The 23142-nt window shown below is 44.8% G+C and overlaps 3 protein-coding genes across 15 annotated transcripts; 1 reads left to right on the top strand and 2 right to left on the bottom strand.

The window, feature by feature from the left end:
* Window positions 1-59: 59 nt before the first annotated feature.
* Window positions 60-4686, bottom strand: LOC123144763 (putative RNA-binding protein Luc7-like 2). 5 transcript variants are annotated; one of them, XM_044563993.1, is made up of 13 exons: window positions 4369-4682; window positions 4215-4267; window positions 3156-3324; window positions 2991-3054; window positions 2519-2598; window positions 2257-2404; window positions 2074-2135; window positions 1886-1945; window positions 1616-1674; window positions 1230-1311; window positions 1001-1050; window positions 666-908; window positions 60-276 (listed from the first exon to the last, which is right to left on the bottom strand). In XM_044563993.1, the coding sequence occupies exons 1-13, from the start codon at window positions 4513-4515 to the stop codon at window positions 261-263; spliced, it is 1233 nt and encodes a 410-aa protein (XP_044419928.1). In that variant the 5' UTR covers window positions 4516-4682; the 3' UTR covers window positions 60-260. The 5 variants fall into 5 exon arrangements, 3 of the variants coding, with proteins under 3 accessions (XP_044419928.1, XP_044419929.1, XP_044419930.1); XR_006471918.1 differs by lacking the exon at window positions 60-276 and adding an exon at window positions 1448-1496 and having other exon boundaries at window positions 874-908; window positions 4369-4686; XR_006471919.1 differs by lacking the exon at window positions 60-276 and adding an exon at window positions 1448-1493 and having other exon boundaries at window positions 874-908; window positions 4369-4685.
* A 79-nt stretch (window positions 4687-4765) lies between these two features.
* LOC123144765 (TNF receptor-associated factor family protein DDB_G0290931) lies at window positions 4766-12774 on the top strand. Of its 7 annotated transcripts, none has more exons than XM_044564003.1 (7): window positions 4769-5029; window positions 5623-6556; window positions 7639-8268; window positions 8355-8419; window positions 8595-8661; window positions 8832-8888; window positions 9643-12774. In XM_044564003.1, the coding sequence occupies exons 2-3, from the start codon at window positions 5651-5653 to the stop codon at window positions 7795-7797; spliced, it is 1065 nt and encodes a 354-aa protein (XP_044419938.1). In that variant the 5' UTR covers window positions 4769-5029; window positions 5623-5650; the 3' UTR covers window positions 7798-8268; window positions 8355-8419; window positions 8595-8661; window positions 8832-8888; window positions 9643-12774. The 7 variants fall into 7 exon arrangements, with proteins under 7 accessions (XP_044419935.1, XP_044419934.1, XP_044419933.1 ...); XM_044564002.1 differs by having other exon boundaries at window positions 7639-7842; window positions 8116-8268; window positions 8355-8661; XM_044564000.1 differs by having other exon boundaries at window positions 4766-5029; window positions 8116-8419.
* LOC123144762 (BAG-associated GRAM protein 1) lies at window positions 8244-14071 on the bottom strand. Of its 3 annotated transcripts, XM_044563991.1 has the most exons (18): window positions 13804-14071; window positions 13649-13705; window positions 13437-13534; window positions 13216-13291; window positions 11938-12066; window positions 11784-11830; window positions 11582-11702; window positions 11333-11449; window positions 11032-11061; window positions 10843-10942; window positions 10320-10426; window positions 10094-10240; window positions 9904-10008; window positions 9640-9786; window positions 9501-9554; window positions 9067-9130; window positions 8900-8961; window positions 8244-8466 (listed from the first exon to the last, which is right to left on the bottom strand). In XM_044563991.1, the coding sequence occupies exons 1-18, from the start codon at window positions 14056-14058 to the stop codon at window positions 8359-8361; spliced, it is 1824 nt and encodes a 607-aa protein (XP_044419926.1). In that variant the 5' UTR covers window positions 14059-14071; the 3' UTR covers window positions 8244-8358. The 3 variants fall into 3 exon arrangements, with proteins under 3 accessions (XP_044419926.1, XP_044419925.1, XP_044419927.1); XM_044563990.1 differs by having other exon boundaries at window positions 9640-10008; XM_044563992.1 differs by lacking the exon at window positions 8900-8961 and having other exon boundaries at window positions 8299-8466; window positions 9640-10008.
* Window positions 14072-23142: the final 9071 nt, after the last annotated feature.

Raw genomic sequence — 23142 nt, forward strand, 5'->3', positions numbered from 1 at the left:
GAATAACTTGAGAAATCAACAGGGACGTTTTGGCAAGGGATACCATGAAGTACATAAGGTTGGCAACTGGTTAAAGCCATAACAGATAAATGGTTCAACATATCACGTTCATGGGTTATGGGGTGAAGGAAGATGCACATATATGTACATATACTAATAGAAACATGTGCCTTCCTCCAGTTGCAAGCCGGCCATTCTTGTCATCCTAGGCAGAACCCTCAGAAAATCTAATGCAAGCTTGCCTGTATCTAGTGCCCATCTCAACGGTCACGACGCCTGCAGAGACACCGAAATAAGTCAGTTGCATTTCATGAGTGCTCGCACGCTATTGATATAATTAAGTCATATATTACACAATAAGAATAATAATGAACTACTTCCTCTGTAGTGACCTAAACAATCTTATATTTCAACGATCTTATATTTCTTTACAGAGAGAGTATATAATAATGAACTGTATATAGGAATCTGATCTACAAGTTTATATGCACCAAGTGAGCTGAAGATTTATATCTTGTAAGTAATTTCAAGTTTCATTCACACATAACCTGGTGGGGTTTCAGTTGACTTGTTTTTGTCTAGTAATAATAGCAAGAGATAGCAACAGAGGAAGGAATATGCATAATTCAAACATTATGCGGTAACTAGAATAGATGTAAGCATACCCGTGTCGGTCATAGTCCCTAGAACTATCCCTTGGGGAACGTGACCTTCGGCGGCTCCTCGAATCATAGCTACGAGATCTCCCTGATTCTTTATCATGGTCATATCTACTTTCTCTGTCATGGTAGCGATCATGGCTACTTCTACGGTCATAATCCCTGTGCCTGTCACGACTGCTGCTTCGATCTACTCTATGACGGTCCCTGCTCGATGCTCTATCACGTTCTGTGCTCCTTTCCTTGGATCTAGTTGTTTGTACAAGGCAGCTTTTAGCACAATAATTAACAAAAAATTGTTGCTCTGTTAGGAGACTTTAAAGCTAGGAAGCCTAAGAGACCTTCTGTCATGTTCAGTTCGGTCCACCTTGCGCCTTTTGTTTTTCTCTTCCTGTACACGCAAAAAAGACAGAAGCAACACCAGTCTTATATAATCCCAAATAAACAAGTACAGAACAATTCAGGTACTAACAAAGGAAGACAATAAGCCAGCCATGTTAGCAAAATCTGGTACTAACATGTAACTCTGCAGGCCTACGCTTCACTCAAAAGATTATTCTGAAAACTAACCTGCAGTTCAGACAACTTCTCACGTATTAGCATATAACCCATATGGAGTTTCCCTCCGAAATGATCTGCTAAACGCCGGTCACTGTTTGGAAGAAAAAAAATTAGCCAAGAGCATAGCTATAAACAACAAGTTCTCAACAAGTTTGCAAGTTACATTAAACCCTTGACAAGACATCTATGATCCACAAGGACAAAAACATGTATAAATAAACACGCACATTCTTTAGCTGCAAAAGTAATCCTCGTAAAACTGGACCCAAAAGCCTGCTGGTGAAAAAGGAGGCACAGGCGTCTGTCAAAAGCTGAAGCACTTGAAACCCCATACACCACTATACTCATGACTCCATGGTGGAAATTCCTGGTTAAGCCAAAGGAAATGAATTTACCTGTCATACACGCTCAAGAATGCTCCACATATGTCACACAGGCGTAACTTTTGATCAGTCTGAACAAAAGATTACAAATGCACAAAATCAATATATAAATAAATGGAGACGAACTGAATATGTTATTATTGCTATACAACTTTTCTGCCTGAAACTTCACGACAAGAGTAGCCCTATCACATAGCTAATCCAATAAGTAGGTCTCCATGCAGTTAGCAAAAGGATTGAATTTTTGTTGTGGATTGCACAAGGAAAATCTGAGTTACTTACAATTTGAACGTGAGTGGACATTTTTGCCGAGTCAGGAACAGGCTGTGGCCGCGCACCCAGCTGGTTAGAGATCAAAACAAAATACATCAGAAAGAGAAATGGTACTTTGGCAACTAAAGCAGACGAGAGCTACCGTAACATCTAGTCAGCTGCTCCAATAGATTTAAATGCTAAAGATAGATATTAACCTTCTTCAGAGCTTCTGCTTCATCCAACAGTTTTTGTGCTTCATCAATCATCCCACTTTCACCTGTTCAGAACAAATGTTGTTTGTACATTATTATGCATCAATACAACACCAGATAAACAATGATTTGTGCTCTAGTAGTCAAGCAAAGGAGGCTGCAGGAAGTATGGTTAATGAAACACACCTAGTTCCTCTGCTTTTTTGAGCTTTTCATTAATCATTTCTTGTGTACGAGCATCTGGAGCAGCAGGTGCTGTTGATTGCGTAGCAGTTTGGAGAGAATTCACTAACAAAACACGGTCCTTATTAAAGGCTTCAAGGAGCAGCTTTGCCTTCAAATGAGAATAAAATCGTTATGGAAGGCACATGGTGGAAATAAATTCAGCTATATACTTAAGTTCAGACAACTCCAGTGTGGTAAAATTTGATAGCGGCCCCAGAAATACCTGCTCTTCAGCTCTCTGTTCCTTGAGTTTATCAACCTCTTCAGTAGCCCGAATTTTGCCCTCAGTGTTTCCATCAAAGTCTACAGGAGCAACAAGCGCAAAGAATCAAATGCTAAGTTGCAAACACATATACTTTAAGTTATATGCCACAAAAATTATATTGTGAGATTCATATTCAAAAGAAATTTTCAATGATACTATTTTTGTGGCAAGTAACTTATATTTTGCTAATTAAATCTATGGTCCAAATTTGACACAAAATACGAGAGGGACTAATAAACCCGAACGGAGGAAGTAATTTCATAGTAGAAGAATTTTCAGAGGTTTCATAAAGATAAATAATTGGAAGAATGGTATTCCAGAGGAAACTGAGCACAGAACCGTTGGGCATAAATAAAAGAATATAGTAACTTAGTAACAAAGAGAAATATTGAACAATAACATAGTTGTGGGAGAAACAAAAAGGACTTACCAAAAGTGTCTATCTCCTTCATCTTCTCCTTAATTTGTTTGGAGAACTCGAGTACCTCTTTACTCTGGTTTTGCAAGTAAACATTATCTTTCACCATTCAGTTTCCACAATGAAATAATCAAACATGGTATTAATGGGATCAGAAGAGTAATTAACATGAGGTACCTGTGTAACCTCAGTGATAGAAATTGCAATAGCTGCCTTGGCGTCTTCCTCCTCCAAACGCTTAAGGGCTCTTTGAATCTTTCTCTCGCACTCAACTATCAGTCTTTCTACAGTTTCTTCCAATTCATGATCATAGTTGTCCATACCTTTGGCTTTGGCCTCCTCGTATCTATTACTTAGTTCAGGAAGCAACAGAACAGATCCTCCGTACCCAACTGCAAACATGCTACCATAGAGATATGCATGGGAATGTAACCAAAAGAAATGTGTATGTGCTTCACTGTTACTTATCAGAACAACAGCGTACAACTAAACAACTATCACTAATTCCTCAGGAATTCCTTGTTAACTCAAGACTGCAATTTAGGACGAGTAAAGCGTTTAAAACAAAAAAAGATAAAGCATTCAAACCTCGTTTTCTCACCATAACATTAAAGGTGACCTAATAAGAGAAGGGACCTAGATTTGGTTGATTAGGAAAGGTTGCAGCACTAACATTGGATTCAGAGGGGAAGCCCTCTATATCACAAACCTAATGCTTCACAGTTCATTGTTGTCTTTTGCCTCTGAACTTGCACCATAACAATACTATAATTTATATTCGAATTGTCGATCAACAGGAGGCTCAATATCAAATCTCATACAACGAAACAACGCACACACTACTTTTGCAAACCTAAAGCTTAACACACATTGTTCTTAGCAGTCCATCAACATTTGAATAAATTTCAAAGGTTCATTTTGATCAATATGGAGGTCACAATAATCTTGACAAGCAAAATGTAGCTAAGTTGTGTCGTTCAAAGTGCATGATCCATGACTCCATACAATCATCCAAGCCCAGTATTAAATAAAAAAGGCAGGTAGTCCAGACAATCAAAAGTCCCTCCAATCTATTCTACCCTCACCTCAAACGAGCACTCAAAACTTCTTCAATCCAAACCGCACTATGCGAAGGGGAAATAAACTGAACTAATGTGGTCATCTCCACAAATCCGTCCATATATTGCCCTAAAATTACACGCACAAAATTGAGATGGAACTCGAGTGGTAGGATACTCCTTGCGGAGCTGCAAGGAATGCAGCTTAGGGCACGGACCCATGTCCATCTTCTGCAAAACACCAACAACACAAAAACATATCAGCGAGCCGCACCGCGCCTAATCCCGATCGAAATTACAGCAGCAGTGTGCCAGCAGAAGAGGAAACGCACGGTGAGCTGGAAGAGGTCGTGGGGGCATAGGCCGGCGAGGAAGAGGCGGCAGACGTCGCGGTCGTAGTACTTGCGGCTGACCTCCCGGACGTCGCCATTGCGGTTGGCGCCCATGAGCTGGTCCAGCTGCTTCCGGATGGCGTCCATGGCACCGCGCGGCGGGGCCCTCCCTTTGCTAGGGTTTTTGGTTCCGGGAGAAGGGGGAGGAGGCTGTTTCGGTGGCGTGATAGCGATTAGCGAGGAGGACGACGAAGGAAGCTGGAACCTGGGGTTCTGGAAGGTCCTGGATGCCGCCGGAAAAAGGAAACAACGGTGGCCGGTGGGTACCTTCCCCGCCGTCCGATCCTATCGACAGATTGTCCACACGGTCCAAATAGACGTGGCCCGCGGCCCAGAGCCCAGAGCCCAGAGCTGAGGGTCGTCACGGGCTCACGGGACAGAGCCCCGAGTCCCCAATTGCTCCAGTTTCCTGCTCCCCGGCGCTGACGCCGCCGGCTCTCCGCTCACTCAGGTGGTCTCTTCAGCGTTCCATCGGATCGCTGCAGTCTCCCCGCCGGTCGTTTCCCTATCTCCATCGACGGCCAGCCCTCCCTGTCCGGCGGCTCGTGGACTTTTGGCTCTGATTTCCGGTGGATCCTCCTCGTCGGCGCCTCCACCCGAGGTTAGTTTGTTGTCACGGAGGCTTCTGTGGGAGTTGATGGCGACTAACCCGTCGGCTAATGTAGTGTTAAGAGCATCGAATGCCTCATTATTTCATCTACCTTGCGGGATACTAACTCAGTTGCTGATTGAGTGATGATCATTGACTCTAACAGTTTGTCCATTCGGTTTGGTTGTGCGTAGTACTGTAGTTGGAATTTCGTAAAAAAAAAAGGATTCACACCTATACCCAAATCTCAGCATAAAATAAAACGGTGTGGGAGTTAGATGAGACTTCAGTTAACTCTCATTTAGATGAGACCTAGCCACTCCCAAGAAAAACATTCTGTTGTTCCAATATACAGTAGTTAGCTGGAAATAAGCTAATCGATGTTAAATCGTTCAAATACAAAAATGACTTCATAGGTTCTGTGCTGCACTCTTCAAAGATAATTTGAATCTGCCATAGTGGATCGTGTTGATTTTAGGATCTTAGATTGCATTAGGGTTAATTTTTTTGTGAAATTCAAAGCTACAGAATACACCTAATAGATCGCTTCACAATATGAGAGCCTAACTCTTTGTTCATTCATCTCACCTTTTTCTTTCTTTCAGGATGCCGTTGTACTGATTCAGAGTTCCAATGGACAACCTTGAGAACACGTCAGAGGACAAAGGCTTAAATTTTCTGTGCAATCTATCTGACGTAGAGGTCGTACATAGCATGACACAGCTCTTACTTCATGCATTGGCCACAGCTTCAGTGGACAGCACCACTGGTGATATGTTCAAGAGCCCAGCATCTGTAGCTATTGGCATGAAGACCGAACTATCAGGGTACATGAGTCAGAGATCTGAAACACTTGTTCGCCAATCTATGGATGGAGGCGAGGATCATTCAGATCAATTAACAAAAGCATCCTCCAGGCCGACGGAGTTCCTGTCAGACTTGATCGATGAGTTTGTGACCTCAAAAAGGGGCATGCTGAGCCATGTCTCTGGGCTTTTTTCTAGCGAAAGCCGCCTGAACAAAATTAAAGACTTCATGCAAAAGTTAGAGACGGATAACTCGTGGGCCCAGGATGAAAGGAAGGCGACTGCATGGGCTATTCTGGAGAACATAGACAGTAAAGGCATTTTCCATTGCCCCGAGAGATTTGACATGCCAGATAAGCTAGCTGAGCACACAAGTCAATGCAAATTTAGGATACTGAACTGCACAAATGATGGATGTGTAGCTTCTTTCTGTGCTATTCATACCGAAAAGCATGACGCTGTCTGCCCATTCAAGCTCCTACCATGCGAGCAGCTGTGTGAACAACATGTTATGCGGTCTGAGATGGACAAACATTGTGGAACAGTTTGCCCTATGAAGCTTACCAACTGCCCGTTTTTTAGAATTGGCTGTGAAACAGCCTTTCCACAGTGTTCTCTTGATAACCATTGTTCGCGGTTTCTACAAACCCATTTGATGTATGTCGTCAAGGTGATTACAAGACAGGGTGATTGTGTTAATGATATGGATCAACGGCTGCAACTCCTTGAGAAGGTGAGTACTTATTAGAATGATAGAATCTGTTATTGGCCCTTCCAAGCGTTGTTTGAATGGAGGTGATCATTAGTAGTTTCAAGATATAACGCGAAGTCATTTCTCAATTCGGCTTGCTATTTTTTTCCGATCTGATATCTAACGTGCAAACTCAGCTGAAGATAATTCAGCTCAATAGCTTTGAACTGGTGAAAGAGTACACATGATTTATTATAATTCAATTCTATGCCCCTGCTCAAGTACCGCACTCTGGAGTAGCTTAGACGAGATTATCAAATTGGGGTATGTGACATCCCAGCTTAATAGGAATGATAAACTACTCATATCAACAAGGTGCACCTTCTTTTCCGGGAGCCCATCCGGAAGGAACCTCAAAGTTAAGTGTGCTTGGCTTGGAGCAATTTGAGGATGGGTGACCGACTGGGAAGTTGATCCCAGGTGCGCACGAGTGAGGACAAAGTGCGTAGTAAAGACTAGTGTTGGTCTATGGGACCAGTCTAGATCCCAGGCGCAACAGCCAGGAACCGGTGGGTAGATCCCAGGCGCAACAGCCAGGAACCGGTGGGTTTGGCCGGGGCGTTAGAGGTAACTTCTACGAAATTCACTATTTCATGAGCTCCACCCAAGTTTGGTTCAGTTTCTTAGAGAGTTAGAGCACCCAACTGCTGCTAAATTCGAACTGCAACTAATTTCATTAAGACCCCAGAGAGAAAGCAAGATCACAAGTGGCCTGATTGCAGAGCCCTTGCACCATAATATCCAATGTTTTTCCCCTCGGTTTTGTCTTAAAGTGATCAACTAGTTTATACTTGTATATTATATAATACATTCACTGTCTAAAATAAACGCACTATCCAAAATAAACCTGCTATACTTTTCTGTTTCACTGTTATCTACTACTACATTACAAAGAGGGTAATATTTCCTTCACCAAGTTGTAATTGTTGAATCCTACTTATAGTTTTGATTATTATTTGATTCTGAATAGAAGTGGTGGTTAATTTTGAATGGGAAATGTGTATCGTTCATAAACCATTCCAGAAAATAAATCTGGATTAATTCTTTTGTCAATCTTATTACAGGTGCAATCATTGAACGAACTCGCTGGGGCTTTAGATGTCAAGGCCCTCACTCTGATTACAAAGGAACAAGAATCAAAGATAAATAAACTCGAACGGGATCTCAAAGCCCAAGAAACAAGGATGAAGAAACTTGAGAATGATCTTAGGTCACGGAAATAATGATTGCTGTCATGTGCTCATCATTGCAGCCTTACTGGAAACCAGGTGGCATACATTGTAGTATATGTAAATAATCGGTAGCATTACCATAAGGTTTACCATCCTGTTGTCCGTTGTCCATGTACAAATATAGGTTGTAGAAAAGTCAGCTTTTTTTCAGATCAGTTGATAATTTGATGCAAGTTATGTTTTGTCACTTCTATAATAGAGCAAGTACATGGATTTTACAGGGATGCGGTGGATTAGGATCATCTGCCATTTCCTTTTTGTTGGTTTCTACCCAGGTTGGGCTATTCACAGTAATATGCTACTTTGCAGGAGTATCTTTTTTCCTTCTCAACAGTCAACACTTTGTCGGAAGCATTTTGTGTGCAAGGGTGGACCTTTGTAGGTCGTTTTAACAGCAAGTTTTCATGGAGGACATGTTGCAACAGTATCATCATTGGCTTGGCTCTTCGACGAAGCTTTCAGGTTACAGCGCAAGCAGCCTCCAAATTCTGCAAATATGTCCTGTATGTATGCGTACACAGAAATATGCAGGTGGTTTTCTTGTGCAGTTCGTTATGCTGAAGATGTCACCACAATATCTTCCCTATTTGGCCCATTTGACTCAGCTTTGACGGTATAATCACTGGCAGCCTCCAAAATCTTGCAAACTTCTCTCCTGTACTGCACCAGAAGGTCCAGATCATGTTAGGAAGACATTGTCAAATGCTGTTTGTGGAACATCAAAGTACAGTTTCCATTTACCTATATCGTTTCTATTGTTTACATTAATTGAGGGTTGTGTGGTGCAGATCAACTTGGAGTCATTTTATCATCTTCTTGTCATATTCCTAATCAGTGATGTCTAAGAACCAAGAGGTTGCCTGAATCCCGGACATTTTGTTCTTTCATCAATTGTTATCAGATTGATCCCTTTAATCTGAATTATGATGAAATAACTTCTGAATGCTGGATAGTTCAATACAGTTATTATTCAAAGTGGGCGGATGGTTAGAATCCTAAACTATGCCATTTCTTTCATGTTACAGATGTGAATTATCAGTACTCCATCTTGCCAGCATGGAGACCTTAAAATGAACAAGATGGTACGGCATACCTCCTCAGTTGCTCCAGATTTTATTTTTGATTGCAAAATGCACCACTTCTTCATGTTCACACCTATTAGGTGCACAAATTTAAATGTAGTATTTACCCGATACATCTTGTGCTGGATAAACATAGTAGGAATTTTCTAAAGGAAAACTTGATAGGAATTGAACTTACCAATCTTTACATCCACTTGACATGTTGAACTAGAGGTTGTCCTTAGAGACCACCTGCAGTGGATCTGTAACAGTGAAACCAAGGCATCAGCTACAGTTGGCCTCCAGGGAAAAATATTTACGTATCTACTAGCCAAAGCAAGTATTTTGTGGTCTAACCTCGAGAAAAAAGTGGTTAAAAATGGGAATTTTGTTTGTTGTTCACTAGCATTTATATCTTAGTAGGGTATGTATGAATATACCATTATGTTAAGAAAAAACTCCAGGTTTAGGTTCTAAATACTGTGCACAATTAACTGAAAGGGGGCTATCGTTATTGAATCGTGTCCAGAAGGGTACAAGTTTAATTTTTAACCACTTTAAAAGGTACTATTCTGTTTTCACTACATGTCAGAATCATGGATGTAGAATATGCCATAAGATGTATCCAAATACCTCAAAGTAAGAACCAAATGGGACATCGTGTGCTTGCTGCTTTGTTTCATAGATCTGAAATCAAATAAGGACAGATGCTTGCATTAAAGGATGAAATACCACCATAAATTTAATTTGTAGTGATCTTTTTTTTTGTTACCAGGTTTCTTTTGTCGTTTGAGAAAGAAGCATGCTGCAATTCAGTTACCGCAGTGTCTGGAGGACACAAAGGACTGTGGCATAGTGACCTGAAAGTTACTTCGCGAACATTTCCACCGTACTCATCTGAGACATGCCACTTACTCAGCTGGAGAAATTTAGAACATTTGACTGTTACGTCGTCTAATGCTAGCAGCAACCAACTTGGTAAAAAAAATTGAGACCATGAAAAGGATATGCCAATAGCGCAATTGACAAAATACACCTTTAAATCTGTATCTTTTCGTGTATTTCGGTACTGCTGGAAAAACATTGCATCGTCACCTAGTATCACAGTGAAAAAATTCTCAGGTGTACCAGGGAAGGTATTCTGAAAAATCATACCATGTTGAAAATTAGGGAAACGAAAAGTAAATATGCATATTCAAAAATAGAAAATTAACTGGGATGCTCACACTGGTTATGTCTACAAGAACATGTTCATTGATGAAAGGTTGAAATGTGATAGTCAGTCCAATTCTTCTGTCTTCTGTCTTTATGTTGTCTGTTCTGCTGCTAATAACATTCATACTCTCTCCTTTAAGAAGCAAATGTGAACTCACCTGCTTGTACAAGTACAGGTTGTCAGGTGGTTTCCCCAGAAGCAAATGAAAAGACCAAACAAGATTACTTTCTGAATACCTGCTTTTCGGCTTCCAATGTTGCTCGGTAACTCTGCAGCGCCGTCTCTAGAGCTCGAAATGTACGGTTTCTGTTCCAGAAGGATGTGAACTTGTACCTTACGCTTCCTGAACCATTAAGGCAAGGATGATCAATAGAAAAATCTATAAATAGTTTTGCAACATGGAAGATGAAAACAACAACAGCAGATCTATATTTCTAGGACTCATTTTGCTGTTGGTGCCTTCGATAGTAAAGATTTACCAGGAGTATCAAATTGGAAATGGTCTAGTCCAAGCTCTCTGAAGTTAAAATTTCAGAAATCAGACATATAATCCATAATAACACCTGGTTTTCCAATTAGGCATGTGACTGAAATCTTCTAAATTTTCAGAAAGCGTACACATCGAATCCATGATAGAATCTAGTTTTACAACTAGGGGTGTGATTTATTTAACTTTGTAAAAAGATTCCATCGAAAAATAATTCATAATCTTGGTTCCAAGGAGGATGCCCAAGATTACGCCAACAGAAAATAGTTTACCATTTTGGCAGCACAATGGAGATACCCCATGACCACCTGCGCCAGTATGAAGAAATATAGTAATAGCTGGGTTTATAAGGGAGTGCTGGCTCCTCCTTATCTGTGGGGTGAAATCATGCATGTGTTAACCATCTCAACCATTTAAAATCAAATATTAAGGTCATAATAAGAGCTTCATAGGTTGCATACCTCATATATGTCTTGTAACGGAATGATCACCTAAAAATAATTGGATAATAAGAAAATTATATAAGGATGAATTTGTGAACAGAGAAAAGAATCTGAACTTGCTTGTCAATATATCCGTACTGTACCGATTTTCTGCAGCAATGGCCTGATTAGTGTGTGTTAGTTAGCAAGATTTATATAATTGAGTGACAATTTATTACCTCATGGATTTTCAGACGTGGCTGATATTATTTACCTTGCTCATAAGTTAAAACCATGCAAAGATCAGTTTGGGGTTTGCACTTTTAGAACATGTACTTACATTTAATTGCTTGGAGAATACGTGTGACTGGAAGCACAGATGCCATGAGGAGATGCACATACGCCCATAGCGCAAGAAAGACCTCTCCAGAGCACAAGAATAACTGTGGTGAACAATCTGAAAGTAGAAAAGGCAATCATTCGGTTCAGTTGAGTATGCAATACGTTTTTTTTAGATAGCTTACCAGGCTTGCTGCCTGGTGAGTATGAAATACTGTATGTGCAATTATCATTTGCCGAGAATTAGTACTTCATCATGAGGGAATTCGATTGTAGCGTGCAGAGGACTACTGTCTTCAGTCATTGCCAACCGTTGCCTAGCGAGTATAATCTTTCTCTGGGACTTGGCTCCAGTATACTGCTTAAAGAAGCTGGAAACATTTGGTGAAATAAGAAGGATGTTTGCCTACCTTCACAAATAATGCTGTTCATATTTCTCAAATCAACGTTACCTGTCAGAAGTCGACGACACTTTCTTTGAGCTAATACGCAAGCAGATCTGCAACCCGATACTTGTGTTGTGAGCGGGATTGTACATGCGGTGGCTACTGTGATGAAGCACTGAGATGAGGAAGGCTGGTTATTATTCATAAATGCATATCCTACCTGACCAGATCTGCTGTCCAGGTCGTACCAAACGGCTCCTGTTTCATCTTCGGCGAGGATAGCTACAGTTACAGATCCGATGACTTTGCGTTTGCATACATTGTCCCAGTCATAAACTGTTATGATTACCTATCCAGAAAGTAAAAAATACATCACACTTTTGAGCAAGCGCGTGTCTCTGGCATCAAATGCGTGCCTCGGCATATTTTCTCGATTTTTTTATTTTTTTGCTGAAAACGTCTCAGTTCCAGCTTCTGTTTACGAAACATGCTGAGCAGATAAATCTAGCTAGCCAGGTTTCATTTACAACTTGGTTCCCATAAAGTTCATATGATGTTTGTGCCAGGTTCCAGGTAGGTAACACCTTTGCTTTTGAATCATTGACAGGAGCAGTGCGTCGGTTGTTGCTTCAGAGAAGCTGGCTATGATGCTGCACCTGCATGCAAGCATATGCACGCACTGCACTCTCCCATAACTACTTTTGACAACCTGCAGCCCATTGTTCAGTTCACTATTCAAAGCCTGAATCGAGGATCGATGGCGTCAGGTGCACTCTAATTTACCCTATATTATTTGGACCACTGTCTTCGTGGGAAAGTAAGTGCCTTTCAAAAAAATTATGATGCTACTACTTTCTGCCACGGTTCCGAAAGATCGTCGGCAAGCCGGCTCGGCACTACTATATGTATGCCGTGCTCTCTGAAGATTCTCAGAGAGAATGAAATAAAACTAACAGCAGCACTGCATGGCGCAAAAGCATTGCTTTGTACTACTAACACTGTAGGTTGGCATACACCCTGTGCTTTTCTTTGCGGAGCATTTGTCTAATCTCTACTCCATCATGCCGTATTGCTCTTCTTTCACGCTTAACATATTCAAACTGGAACCACGCTTTGTGAATCAAAGAGCCGGCTAATTTAACTCATATACTCACGCTTTGTGGTTTTAGTACCTCAACATTTAATATGGATCGGAGGTAGTGGTATATACTGAGACATTTTTGTTCCTTTTTGAACTGAGACATCCATGATTAGAGTCTCGGCGGCAGTGGGCCCGCAGGGACGGCGGGTGGACTATTTGTGAGTGTGTGACGATGATTAAAAGCGACTAGTAGAGCGAATGGGTTCTAGACTATATTTCCAAAAGAACACCTTTCAGATTCTCAAGAGAGAAAAAACACATTTCTATGTTCTAGGAGAAGAAAAAGGTAATCATCGTGTTTGCTGTGGATAGAGATGATGAAAGAATGTGTAGGAAGCTGTTCGTTCATAATCATACCTCAGCTGGAAGTTCTCTGGCCAGGAAGCTGAACGCCTCCCCCCACACGGGATTTCTTTGGCTAGGCACCATGGGACTGCACGCACAAGCACAGTATGAACTATATGAACACCTCACTTGAATTGCAGAGCAGCATTATACTCCCTCCATTCCTAAATATACGAAGTTTTGGTAGTAAAAAGGAATAAAATTTAAGAAGAGGAGGGAGTGTTATTGCACACCTGAAGCGCTTCTGCCTGCCGAGGGAGATGACGGCGTAGGGTTCTGAGGTCCCGTTCAAGTTGGCGCCGATCAGGTACTTGGCAGACACCAGCTCCAGCTGACGCAGCAACACATAAGCAGAGTAAGAACAGGCGCCGTTTCTCTCTTCTCTGCTAGCCAGGTGCTAGCTGTGTAGTATTAGTAGTATGTTGGAACTTGGATAAAAGGGTACCTTGATCACGTACGCGGTGGAGCTCCGAGAGCCAGAGCTGTCAGCCACAAGAGTGATCTGCAGGGTTGATCAGGGAAAATAAGCTGTCCTACCATTTGAGGGGGGAATGCAGGTCAATGTATGCACGCCGTGTACGCATGCTCGATCGATCTCACCTCGTCGCCGGCGCATCCTGGTTCAGCGAACGCCCTGCTTCCCTTTGCGCTGCCCCGCGTCCGGCACCGGCGGTCTCGGTCGTAGCTCTTAGTCGTGGAAAAAGGCGGGGAGGTGGCGGACGCGGTCTCCTCGAGGATGAGGAGCAGCGCGACGGCGGCGGCGAGAAGTGCCACGGCGGAGATGGCCACCTCCGCCTCCCACAGCGACGGCAGGAGGGATCTCAGCAACCACGAGCAGTGCGCGCCCATGGCCATGCTCACCGTCTCTTTGCTGTGAGGGAAGCAAAGATCGGTTAGCGGGGCATATAAAGTGCAACCAACCGTCGCCGTCGGTTTGGCTCCGAGGTGCATCCAGTGAGTCTCCCGCGCCTGTCACGTCACGGTCTCACGGAGGCTTTTACGGATGCCTCACCGCGCGTCAACCTCCGAAACAAAATTGGTTGTTTGAAACATCATGTAATTGGCTCCCGCAATCATATGGGTGCAAAGTACTTCTCTCGGAGACTGAGGACGTTTACCTTTCTTTACTGCCGGCCGGGTTACCAACCAATTAGATCGACCGCCTCGGCAGACGTTAGATGGCGCACGAGACATCCGTTCGATCTCCCACCACGTCAGCCGCAACCTTTGCTTGTTGTGCTTGGTTGGTTTGCAACACGGACCTTGTTACGATTATGCGTATACATGACATGTGCTTTGGTCATCCATTGCAACATGAGACATGGTGTGGTCATCACCAGCTTGAATGACGTGGGGCCTTTGGTCACCCACTGCAACATAAACCATGTTGCGGTCACCCATTGCAATATGGACCATGTTGTCGTCACCTCCAGCAATAACGACAACATCACCGAGCAGCCAGCTCGTCATAGCTCCACCTCTTACAACACACACACATGTTGCAGCATCGGCGGTGATCCACCACGCTCCTCTGCACCATCCGGCCATGGACGACAATGGAGGATGAGGAGATGGGTGGACTTGTGCACGGGAGGCGACCATGCTTGTGCTCAAGTGATGAGCTGATGACCAGTGCGAATGGATTGTGGGAGAGAAGAGGATGAGAGATTAGATGGATGGAGGAGACGGACGACGACCAGAGGAACACCAACATACGCGAGGGCCGCCACAACAATAGATGCGGAAGAGAAGCATGGGGAGGAGTTAGGATGGAGTTGACTCGCACACTACATCTCACACAAAAACGATAAGCGGTGCGTTGGGCACCAAGGGGCGTGCGTCGCCCGCGCGAGGTGGTGGACGCGCCCATGTTATCAGTCGGCCGATTGGAAGTTTTCCCCCCTTCTTTTGATGGATGGGAGCTAGGGTTCATTTCTTGAAAAGATTGATCGGTGTAAGAATAAGGTAGCATGTATTAGCGTACATACTTGATGTAATCCTAACCTTCCTATCTGCACCTCCATATCTATTCTTTCCTTTTAAACTAGGATTAGATCTTGGAGGACAAGTATAGGCTGGCAACAGTGGCGGTGCCAGGATTTTAATCATGTGTAGTCAACTCAATCTTGTGTTGTCAAGATATATGTATTTCTACAAATTTTGTATTATTTTTGGCATGATTTGTGCTTATATATGATACTTTTTCCACAAAGTTGTGTAGTCATTTGACTACACAGCCTATACATTGGCTTCGCCACTGGCTGGCAATGTAACTGTATATATGTGCGCCCTCTGGGCCTCTAATGCAGCGATCATATTCTCCTAAACTATCTAGTCTACATGGTATCAGTTTTTCTTTCCTTCCTGTGACTTGCTTCCGCTACACCCCTAGCTGCCGAGCCCTAGCATCAGCCACTAGCCCTGCCCGTCGTTGCTACCATAGCCATGGATTTCGGCGACTTCGCCTCTACTCCCAACTCCTCCCTCGCATCCGGGTCCCAACCCTCCAACCCCTTTGCCGCTAGCTCTGTCAATCCTGCTGCTCCTAGTGCCATCACCATCCAGCTCATCAACATACGTAACCACGTCACCGTCATCCTCGACTTCGACGAGTCCAACTTCTGCATCTGGCAAACCTTCTTAAACCTCACTTTCCGCAAGCTCAGTCTTCTCGATCACATTGATGGCTCCGTTGACGCTCTTATGGCGCTGGGCGACGTCGAGTGGACCCAAATCGATCAATGTATCGTCTCCTGGCTATACACCATTGTCTCCAAAGATATCCTCGAGATCATCATCCAGCCCTCCAACACCGCCGCCAACGCTTGGACCGTCATCACCGACCTCTTCCGCGACAACCGTCTTCAACGCTCCTGCTTCGCCAAGCGAGACTTCCTCAACCTCGTCCAAGGAGATCTCTCCGTGACCACCTTCGCCAGCGAACGGAACGGATTCGAGCTTCTCCTAGAAAAGTTTCCGGTGCGAAATTCAAAAAAAGAGTAATTCAAAGGAAAAATGAATTTGAGCTGGATGGCGAAGCTGTGTTTGCTCTCCCAAATCGAGCCGTCTCAAGTGTCTCTCCGACACACTTCGCGACGTGGGCACTCTGGTCACCGACCAGGACATGCTCACCACGTTCATCAACGGGCTGAACTGCGAGTTCGGCCACTGCATCGCCGCCCTCACCATCAACCCTGCTGGACTGACTTTCGCCCGTGCTCGTGGCGCTCTTTTGCAGGAGGAACGGCGCCTCGCGCGCCATGCACAGCATATCCAGGCGACCGCCCTCGTCGCCAACCACTTCTCCGGCTCCCCCACGCCTGCACCGCCGGCTACCCCGGCGCCTCGCCCAACCGCGCCTGCTCCGCCTGCTGCTGTCTCGGGTAGTCCCGGCCGTGGCAAGGGCCGCAAGAAACAGCAGCAACAGCAAGGCCATGGCGCCCCTACCGGCGCCCCTGGCGCTCCTGCAGCGTGGGACTCGGCCGCGCCGTTTTGGCCCGTCGACAGCTATCCGCTGTCCGACATGTTTCAGGCGTGGCCACCGAACTGGCGTGCTCCTGGCGCCGGTCTTCTTGGCCCACGCCCTGGCATCTCCACGCCCCAGGCGTACGCTGCCCATATAGGACAGCCGGGCCTTGGGGCTCCAGCGGTCTACAATGGCTATGCTCCAGCGCCTCAGCAGCATCAACCCCCTGCATGGGATCAAACGCAGCTCCACGCCGCCCTCAACAACTTCTCCTTGCAGCAGGGCGGCGGCGGCAGCGGCTCCAACTGGTTCTTTGACACAGGCGCGACTGCCCACATGGCCAGCGATCCCGGTATCCTCTCTTCTTTGTGTCCTTCTTCCAATCTCTCCTCTGTCATATTCGGAAACGGAGACGCCCTTCCCATTACTCACATCGGCAGTGCCTCTCTCCCTACCTCCTCTTTTCCTCTCTCTTTACGTGATGTAGTAGTCACTCTTAATCTGATTAAAAATCTTATTTCAGTTTGTCTTTTAACTCGTACAAATTCTGTTAATGTTGAATTTGATGAGCTTGGTTTTTCTGTCAAGGATCGTCGTACCCGCGCGATGATTCTCCGATGTAACAGCGACGACGATCTCTATCCGCATGTCGCCAGCCATCAAGCTCTTCTCGCCAGCACCACCGGTCTTTGGCACCAACGTCTTGGTCACCCCGGAGATGATGCTCTTTCTAGAACACTTTCTTCATTTGATTTTACTTGTAATAAATCACCCCCTACAACGTGTCATGCTTGTAGATTGGGGAAGCACGTTCGTCTACCTTTTAAACAATCTGATAGTCAAGCAAGTTTTCCTTTTGCTCTCGTTCATTGTGATGTTTGGACATCTCCTATCGTAAGTGTTTCGGGATTTCAGTATTATCTTGTGATGCTCGATGACTACTGATGCGGAGCATCCGACGATTATCCCCATGTACACTCGAGCCTATGCCATTGGACCTAAGGTGAACTCGTTCCTTTCCGAATATTCCCTTTCCGCATGCAAGACATGGATGCTACTTCAAGCGCGGACCTTGTTCATACTCAGGTACACCCGAGGAGACCATGGAGAATCCAAGGACCAAGGCCAAGCATGCGCGGAAGCAAAGGAAGGAGAAGGAAGAAGAGACAGCTGCTACAGGCCCCGGACATCCGGCCCCAGCCCGGACATCCGGACCAGCCCAGACATCCGGCCCGACCCCCGGAAATCCGGCGCCCATCACAGAAGACACCCGAAGCTGAACCAAGTCAGCCCGGACATCCGGCCCGTCGCGAGCCGCCGGACATCCGGCCCAGCTCCCGGAAATCCGGCGCCCCATCACAGAAGCTGGACCCTGCCAGCCCGGACATCCGGCCCCAGCGCCGGACATCCGGCGTCTCGGGAAAGCCCGGACATCCGGCCCGTCGCCTAGACATCTGGCCCCCTCCTGCCTACGTGCAGCGCATCTGGGCCGAGGCCCATGTACCCCTTCGTCCCTTAGACTATATATACTCCCCCTCCACCTACGTTTTAGGGTTAGCATTGGTTTAGCTCATATGTGAGATAGAGCATTGCTCATCCATTACAGATCTACTCCACGAGAGAGAGACCGCGGCCCCTCTACGGAGAAGATCCACCTTGGGTTCAAGACCTCCTCACAGAGAAGACCCCCATCAAGACATCCTCACGGAGAAGAACCGGTTACCCTTGTATCGTCCTTTGTTGGACTTGGATCTTGTATCTTACCTTTGTGTTCATCGATCTAGCGCATGTATGATCTATTCTTGTTGGTTGAGTGATTTCTCTCGTGTTCCCCCTCGTGTTCATCACGTTCTTCGTAGGGATCCACTCCTTTCGTGAAAGATCGGCCATCTAGGGTTCCACCCTACATCATCTTGGATCAGAGCTTAGGTTTATCATGAATTTGGAGCCTCCCCGTTGTGTTTTCTAGCCTAGTTTTGTTGATTTTGTCCCAAATTCGAAAATCCCCACCAAAAAATAGCCCCCAATTTTTTTTGTGATTTGTTGGTTTGATGATGTTTTGTTGAATTTGATCCGTGGATTTGCTTTGTTACTTGTGGATCTAGCTTTCCCCCAATTTTCCCCACTTCCATCCACGAAATCTCTCCAATTTTGCCTCCGAAATCATCAATTTCCGCCCCCAAAATCGAGTTCCTCGAGTTCATCCTCGGATTTGGAGCCCGAACATCCGGCCCGCAGCCCCGGACATCCGGCTCCTGGAGCGCATTTTCGCGCAAGGTTCTGGACATCAGGTCCCGGAAATCCGGCCCGAGCCCCGGATGTCCGGCCCCTGGGAATTTCAGCCATCACCGTTTCACCGTTTTGTGCATAACTAATTCATCCGGAGTCCTTTTTTTTTACGTTCTTTAGCTCGTTTTGAAGCTATTGACATCCCCCATAACATAAAAATAATACCATCACTATTTGACTCCATCAAATTTTTGGAACTTTGGCATCTTTGCCTAGGGCCTCCACCATAACTTCCGCAAAACCACCATAGCCTTCCGCAACCTAACCCAATTTGTTCCTCATTCCATTTGTGGTTGTTTGAGTTGTGATTTGAGTCTCCTAAGGTGTTTAGGCTACTTAGGGACGGTTGCTTCTTCATCAACCACCACCATAACTTCCTCATAGGCTTACCCACCATACACTTCCGACAACAACCTAACCCAATTTTGTTTATGTTGTGAGTTGTGTCTCCTAAGGTGTTTTGGCTACTTAGGGACCGTGCTTCCAATTCCGACACCGTGTACAGTCCATCCACCTTACCCTCGACTTCCGCATTGCGTCTCAAAACCCATCATTGCATTTCCGCAATCCCATTGAGCTTCCGCAAAACCACCACCACTTTCCACTACCACCGTTTGACATTTGACATTTGAGATTTTGAGTTCGCGGTTTTTCCGTTTCCTAAGGTGTTTCGGCTACTTAGGGACGAGTATCCATCATCTTGGTATCTCCATCAAGATCACCGCCACTCATCATCACCTCGGACGGTAACCTCCATATCATCTCGGTATCGTGGTATCCCTCCATTGTATATTCCCTTGCAATTGCATTGATAACCCCTAGCCCATTTTGCGTTACTTGCCTATCGAGACTAGCCATTTGAGTATTGCCGGCAACGTTACTTGTGCACATTAGTGGTCTACACCTTCCATTGCATACATACCATATCATATTGGTATCATATAATCTCGTGTGCCTCAAGTTTGTTCCCGCATATACACAATTGCTATCTTGGTTTGTGCATTGTGCAAAAGTGGCCATATCATAAAAAAAAGAAGAATAAAGCTTTTAAGCAAAAGAGAAAGAGCAAAGAAGCTTGTAAGCAAGTGCCATAGCATCATCCCACATTGCATAAGATTGTCATATCCGATCATCTTGGATCAAACACCGGGAACCATACATACATAGCATACTTGGGATAGAAGTTTATCCATTTTGCATATCATAGGTTGTGCACAAGTGTCGTATCCGCCTATAGAGCAATCGTGCTAGCGTCTCTCTTGAGTTGTGCAACACGAGCGTTTTCCGTGGACTCCACATTTTGTGCTCATTCCTTGGTTGCACGACCCCATTTATCTATCCGTGTGTGTGTTTCCGTGTACCATTCTTTGCTATTGGTCTACTTGTTTCACTTGCGAATTTGTGAATCTCTTTCAACATTATTGACTCTTGCTAACATTTTGCATCAAATTTTTGTGCCACTATCCTCACCGAGCTCCACTATAAGCCTTACTTGTGTAGGTGTGAGAAACTGACAAGAATTGGTACCAATTGTGCTATTTTCTTGTTACACATTGAGTGATCATTGGTCCATTTTCAACATCGGTCAAGGTACATTTGGTATAGTTCTTCTCTTTCTCCCACTCATATTTGCTCGAGTCTTGTGATGGATAGGCAAGGCATTTCATCTCCGGTCTTCGACAACAACGACGGCGCGAACAACCACATCACCAAAGCGTCCATCTTCAATCTACAACGACAAATGCAAGGCACACAATATACCTTGCGAGAGCGCCTCGACAACCTCGCCATCGACATACGACACTCCGAAGCAAGGAAAAGGGACTACATCGACACCAAGTTGGGCGAGCTAAAGGATCAACTACGCGACATGGTGGCCGACTACAAGTCTTCTTCCCTTTCATCATCCTCAAGGCGGCGGCGAGCAAGTCGATCATCTTCGGAGCGCCCACGCGATGCAAGCGCAATTCGTCCACGTCCACATCTCCATGGCGACCACCATCACATTCGTGATCCACATCGTCATGAAGGGCAAGTCACCTCCAAGCAACATGTGCACGACGACGACGAACGACATCTACTACGAGCTCAAGTACGACAACGACACCATCAACATGAAGATGCTCCACAAGCGCAAATGCACAAGTCCCAACAAGCACTACTTCACGCCAAGTCCAAGCTTCATGAGCATAAGAGAAGACCGCGAGACGAGCACCACCAAGACGGAGCTACGGCTACAACAACCACTTCAGCATCTTCGCCAAGTGCTATGAAGGCATCTTCGCCTTCGGACGTACGGCATCTTCGCCTACTTCCCATGAGTTCACCTACATCAACATCTTCAACAACAAGGCGACCACCTACGAGCGAGGGCGACACTTCCATCTTCGGAAGCCCCTCAAGGAAGATGGCCGAGCATGGGAAATTCCCTTCGGTCATGGAGACGAGCTACGAGGTGCCACATCATATGGGCCTCCAACAACAAGACGGCGACAAGAAGGTTGAGCATGGGACTATCCCTTCAACCAAGGCGGCGATAGGAGTTGAGCATGGAGACATTTGCACCAACATCTCTCCGACACCCACATATCATGAGATGACCCAATTGCCATGTGAGGAGAGCATTTCCTATGAGAGGATGAGTGTGACCACCACTAGCCCCACACTTGAGAGCATGCCACACATCCTATGTGAGGTTGACAGCCATTTGAGTGACTCCACCAACCATATGAGTGAGAGCATCATACCGGGAGTGAGTGAGCCACAACACTTAGTGAGTGAGGTAGTTGATAGGGCATGTGAGGCCACTACGATTTCTAATGACTTAACCTCTACTCCTAGTGTGTTTTGTTCTTTGGTGCTAGGTCTCCTACATGACGACACGCCTATCCTTGACGATTCCATACCTCCAATGGGAAAACCGATGGCCATGGTGGAAGAAGATGCACCCCCACATGGTTCCATCAAGATGAAGATGATAACGACTTGATCTTCCACACCTCACCTACAAAACATGTGCAACCTTCCAAAGGTAACATAGGTGACAATGCTTCTCTTGTCCCACTAGCGGACTATCTCACCAATGATTGCTTGCATGATGTTGACACACCTATTCCCATGCTTCATGCTAGTGCGACTTCTTCATGTCATGACTTACCAATTTATGATGAATATGATGATGATCATGTTAAGTTGCCTAGTTGTGATGCTATGCTCCATAGGATATCATGTGAAAATTCTATTGGTCACTTCATGTTTGACAATCCATTGAACTTGTCATATGCTATGAGTGAGATCTCCCATATTGCTTCATTTCAATCTCAACATAGTAACTATGCATGCCCTATTAAGATAAATCCCATTTGCACTTATGGCATAGATGACGAGATGATGGTCATTGGCTTTTGTTTTTCATGTGATGATATTGCTATGCTTCCTTTACATGATTTGCGCAATTCATCTACTATACCATGCCATGATCACATTGTTTCAAATATGCATTGTTTTGGATGTTGTAAATATTCTCCATGGGATGTTTCCACTAATGCTCATGAGGAGACCCCCATAGTTTCCTCATACATATTAGGAGATTTTGATGCATTCCATACTTTGCATGATTCCCATAATTGCGTGCACCATATGCATTCCATGAATAACAATGCTCTACATATTTCTCATGATGCATTACATCCTTTGAGTCTCCATTATGCTATACATAACACCAAACCTATCATGATGGATGACATGTTTCTATATCACACATCTCATTTATTTGAGCATTGGCTATTTTGTGCTAACCGACACAAGCACGTATGCATCATGATGGATGATGTGTACATCTACCACGCACACACAATTTTCCCTTTGTCTTTGTTTTGTGTAGGTACTTATGAACACTCGTCAACCTCACAATCCCATGAGTTGACGAAACAAGCTCTTGAGAGCAAAGATGACTTGGGATCCCGTGGATTGTCCTTCCCACCATCCCCTTCGCGCAATGACTTCGCGCATTCCTTTTACTTGGCTCTCACACGGCTTTGGGCTATATATCACTTGTTATGTTATGTCCATTTTCACTTTGCATGCTATGCCTCTTTCTATGATTTTGCCATGCAATTGTGACCCTTGCTTGCTCTTACCCATGATTCACCATTATGATACTCCTATGTGTATTTGCATGCTTG

The sequence above is a fragment of the Triticum aestivum genome, chromosome 6D (assembly GCF_018294505.1).
Source record: "Triticum aestivum cultivar Chinese Spring chromosome 6D, IWGSC CS RefSeq v2.1, whole genome shotgun sequence".
Taxonomy (NCBI): domain Eukaryota; kingdom Viridiplantae; phylum Streptophyta; class Magnoliopsida; order Poales; family Poaceae; genus Triticum; species Triticum aestivum.

Coding starts and splice junctions, on each gene's coding strand:
- LOC123144763 (XM_044563993.1), bottom strand. CDS start 4,515: ATGGACGCCATCCGGAAGCAGCTGGACCAGCTCATGGGCGCCAACCGC. Junction 1,051..1,229: donor AGAAGTTGTCTGAACTGCAG/GTTAGTTTTCAG, acceptor TTGCGTGTACAG/GAAGAGAAAAACAAAAGGCG. Junction 909..1,000: donor CGAACTGAACATGACAGAAG/GTCTCTTAGGCT, acceptor ACAAACAACTAG/ATCCAAGGAAAGGAGCACAG.
- LOC123144765 (XM_044564000.1), top strand. CDS start 5,651: ATGGACAACCTTGAGAACACGTCAGAGGACAAAGGCTTAAATTTTCTG. Junction 6,557..8,115: donor GGCTGCAACTCCTTGAGAAG/GTGAGTACTTAT, acceptor GCTACTTTGCAG/GAGTATCTTTTTTCCTTCTC.
- LOC123144762 (XM_044563990.1), bottom strand. CDS start 14,058: ATGGCCATGGGCGCGCACTGCTCGTGGTTGCTGAGATCCCTCCTGCCG. Junction 10,427..10,842: donor TCCATTGTGCTGCCAAAATG/GTAAACTATTTT, acceptor TTAATGGTTCAG/GAAGCGTAAGGTACAAGTTC. Junction 9,131..9,500: donor CATTTGGTTCTTACTTTGAG/GTATTTGGATAC, acceptor TCACTGTTACAG/ATCCACTGCAGGTGGTCTCT.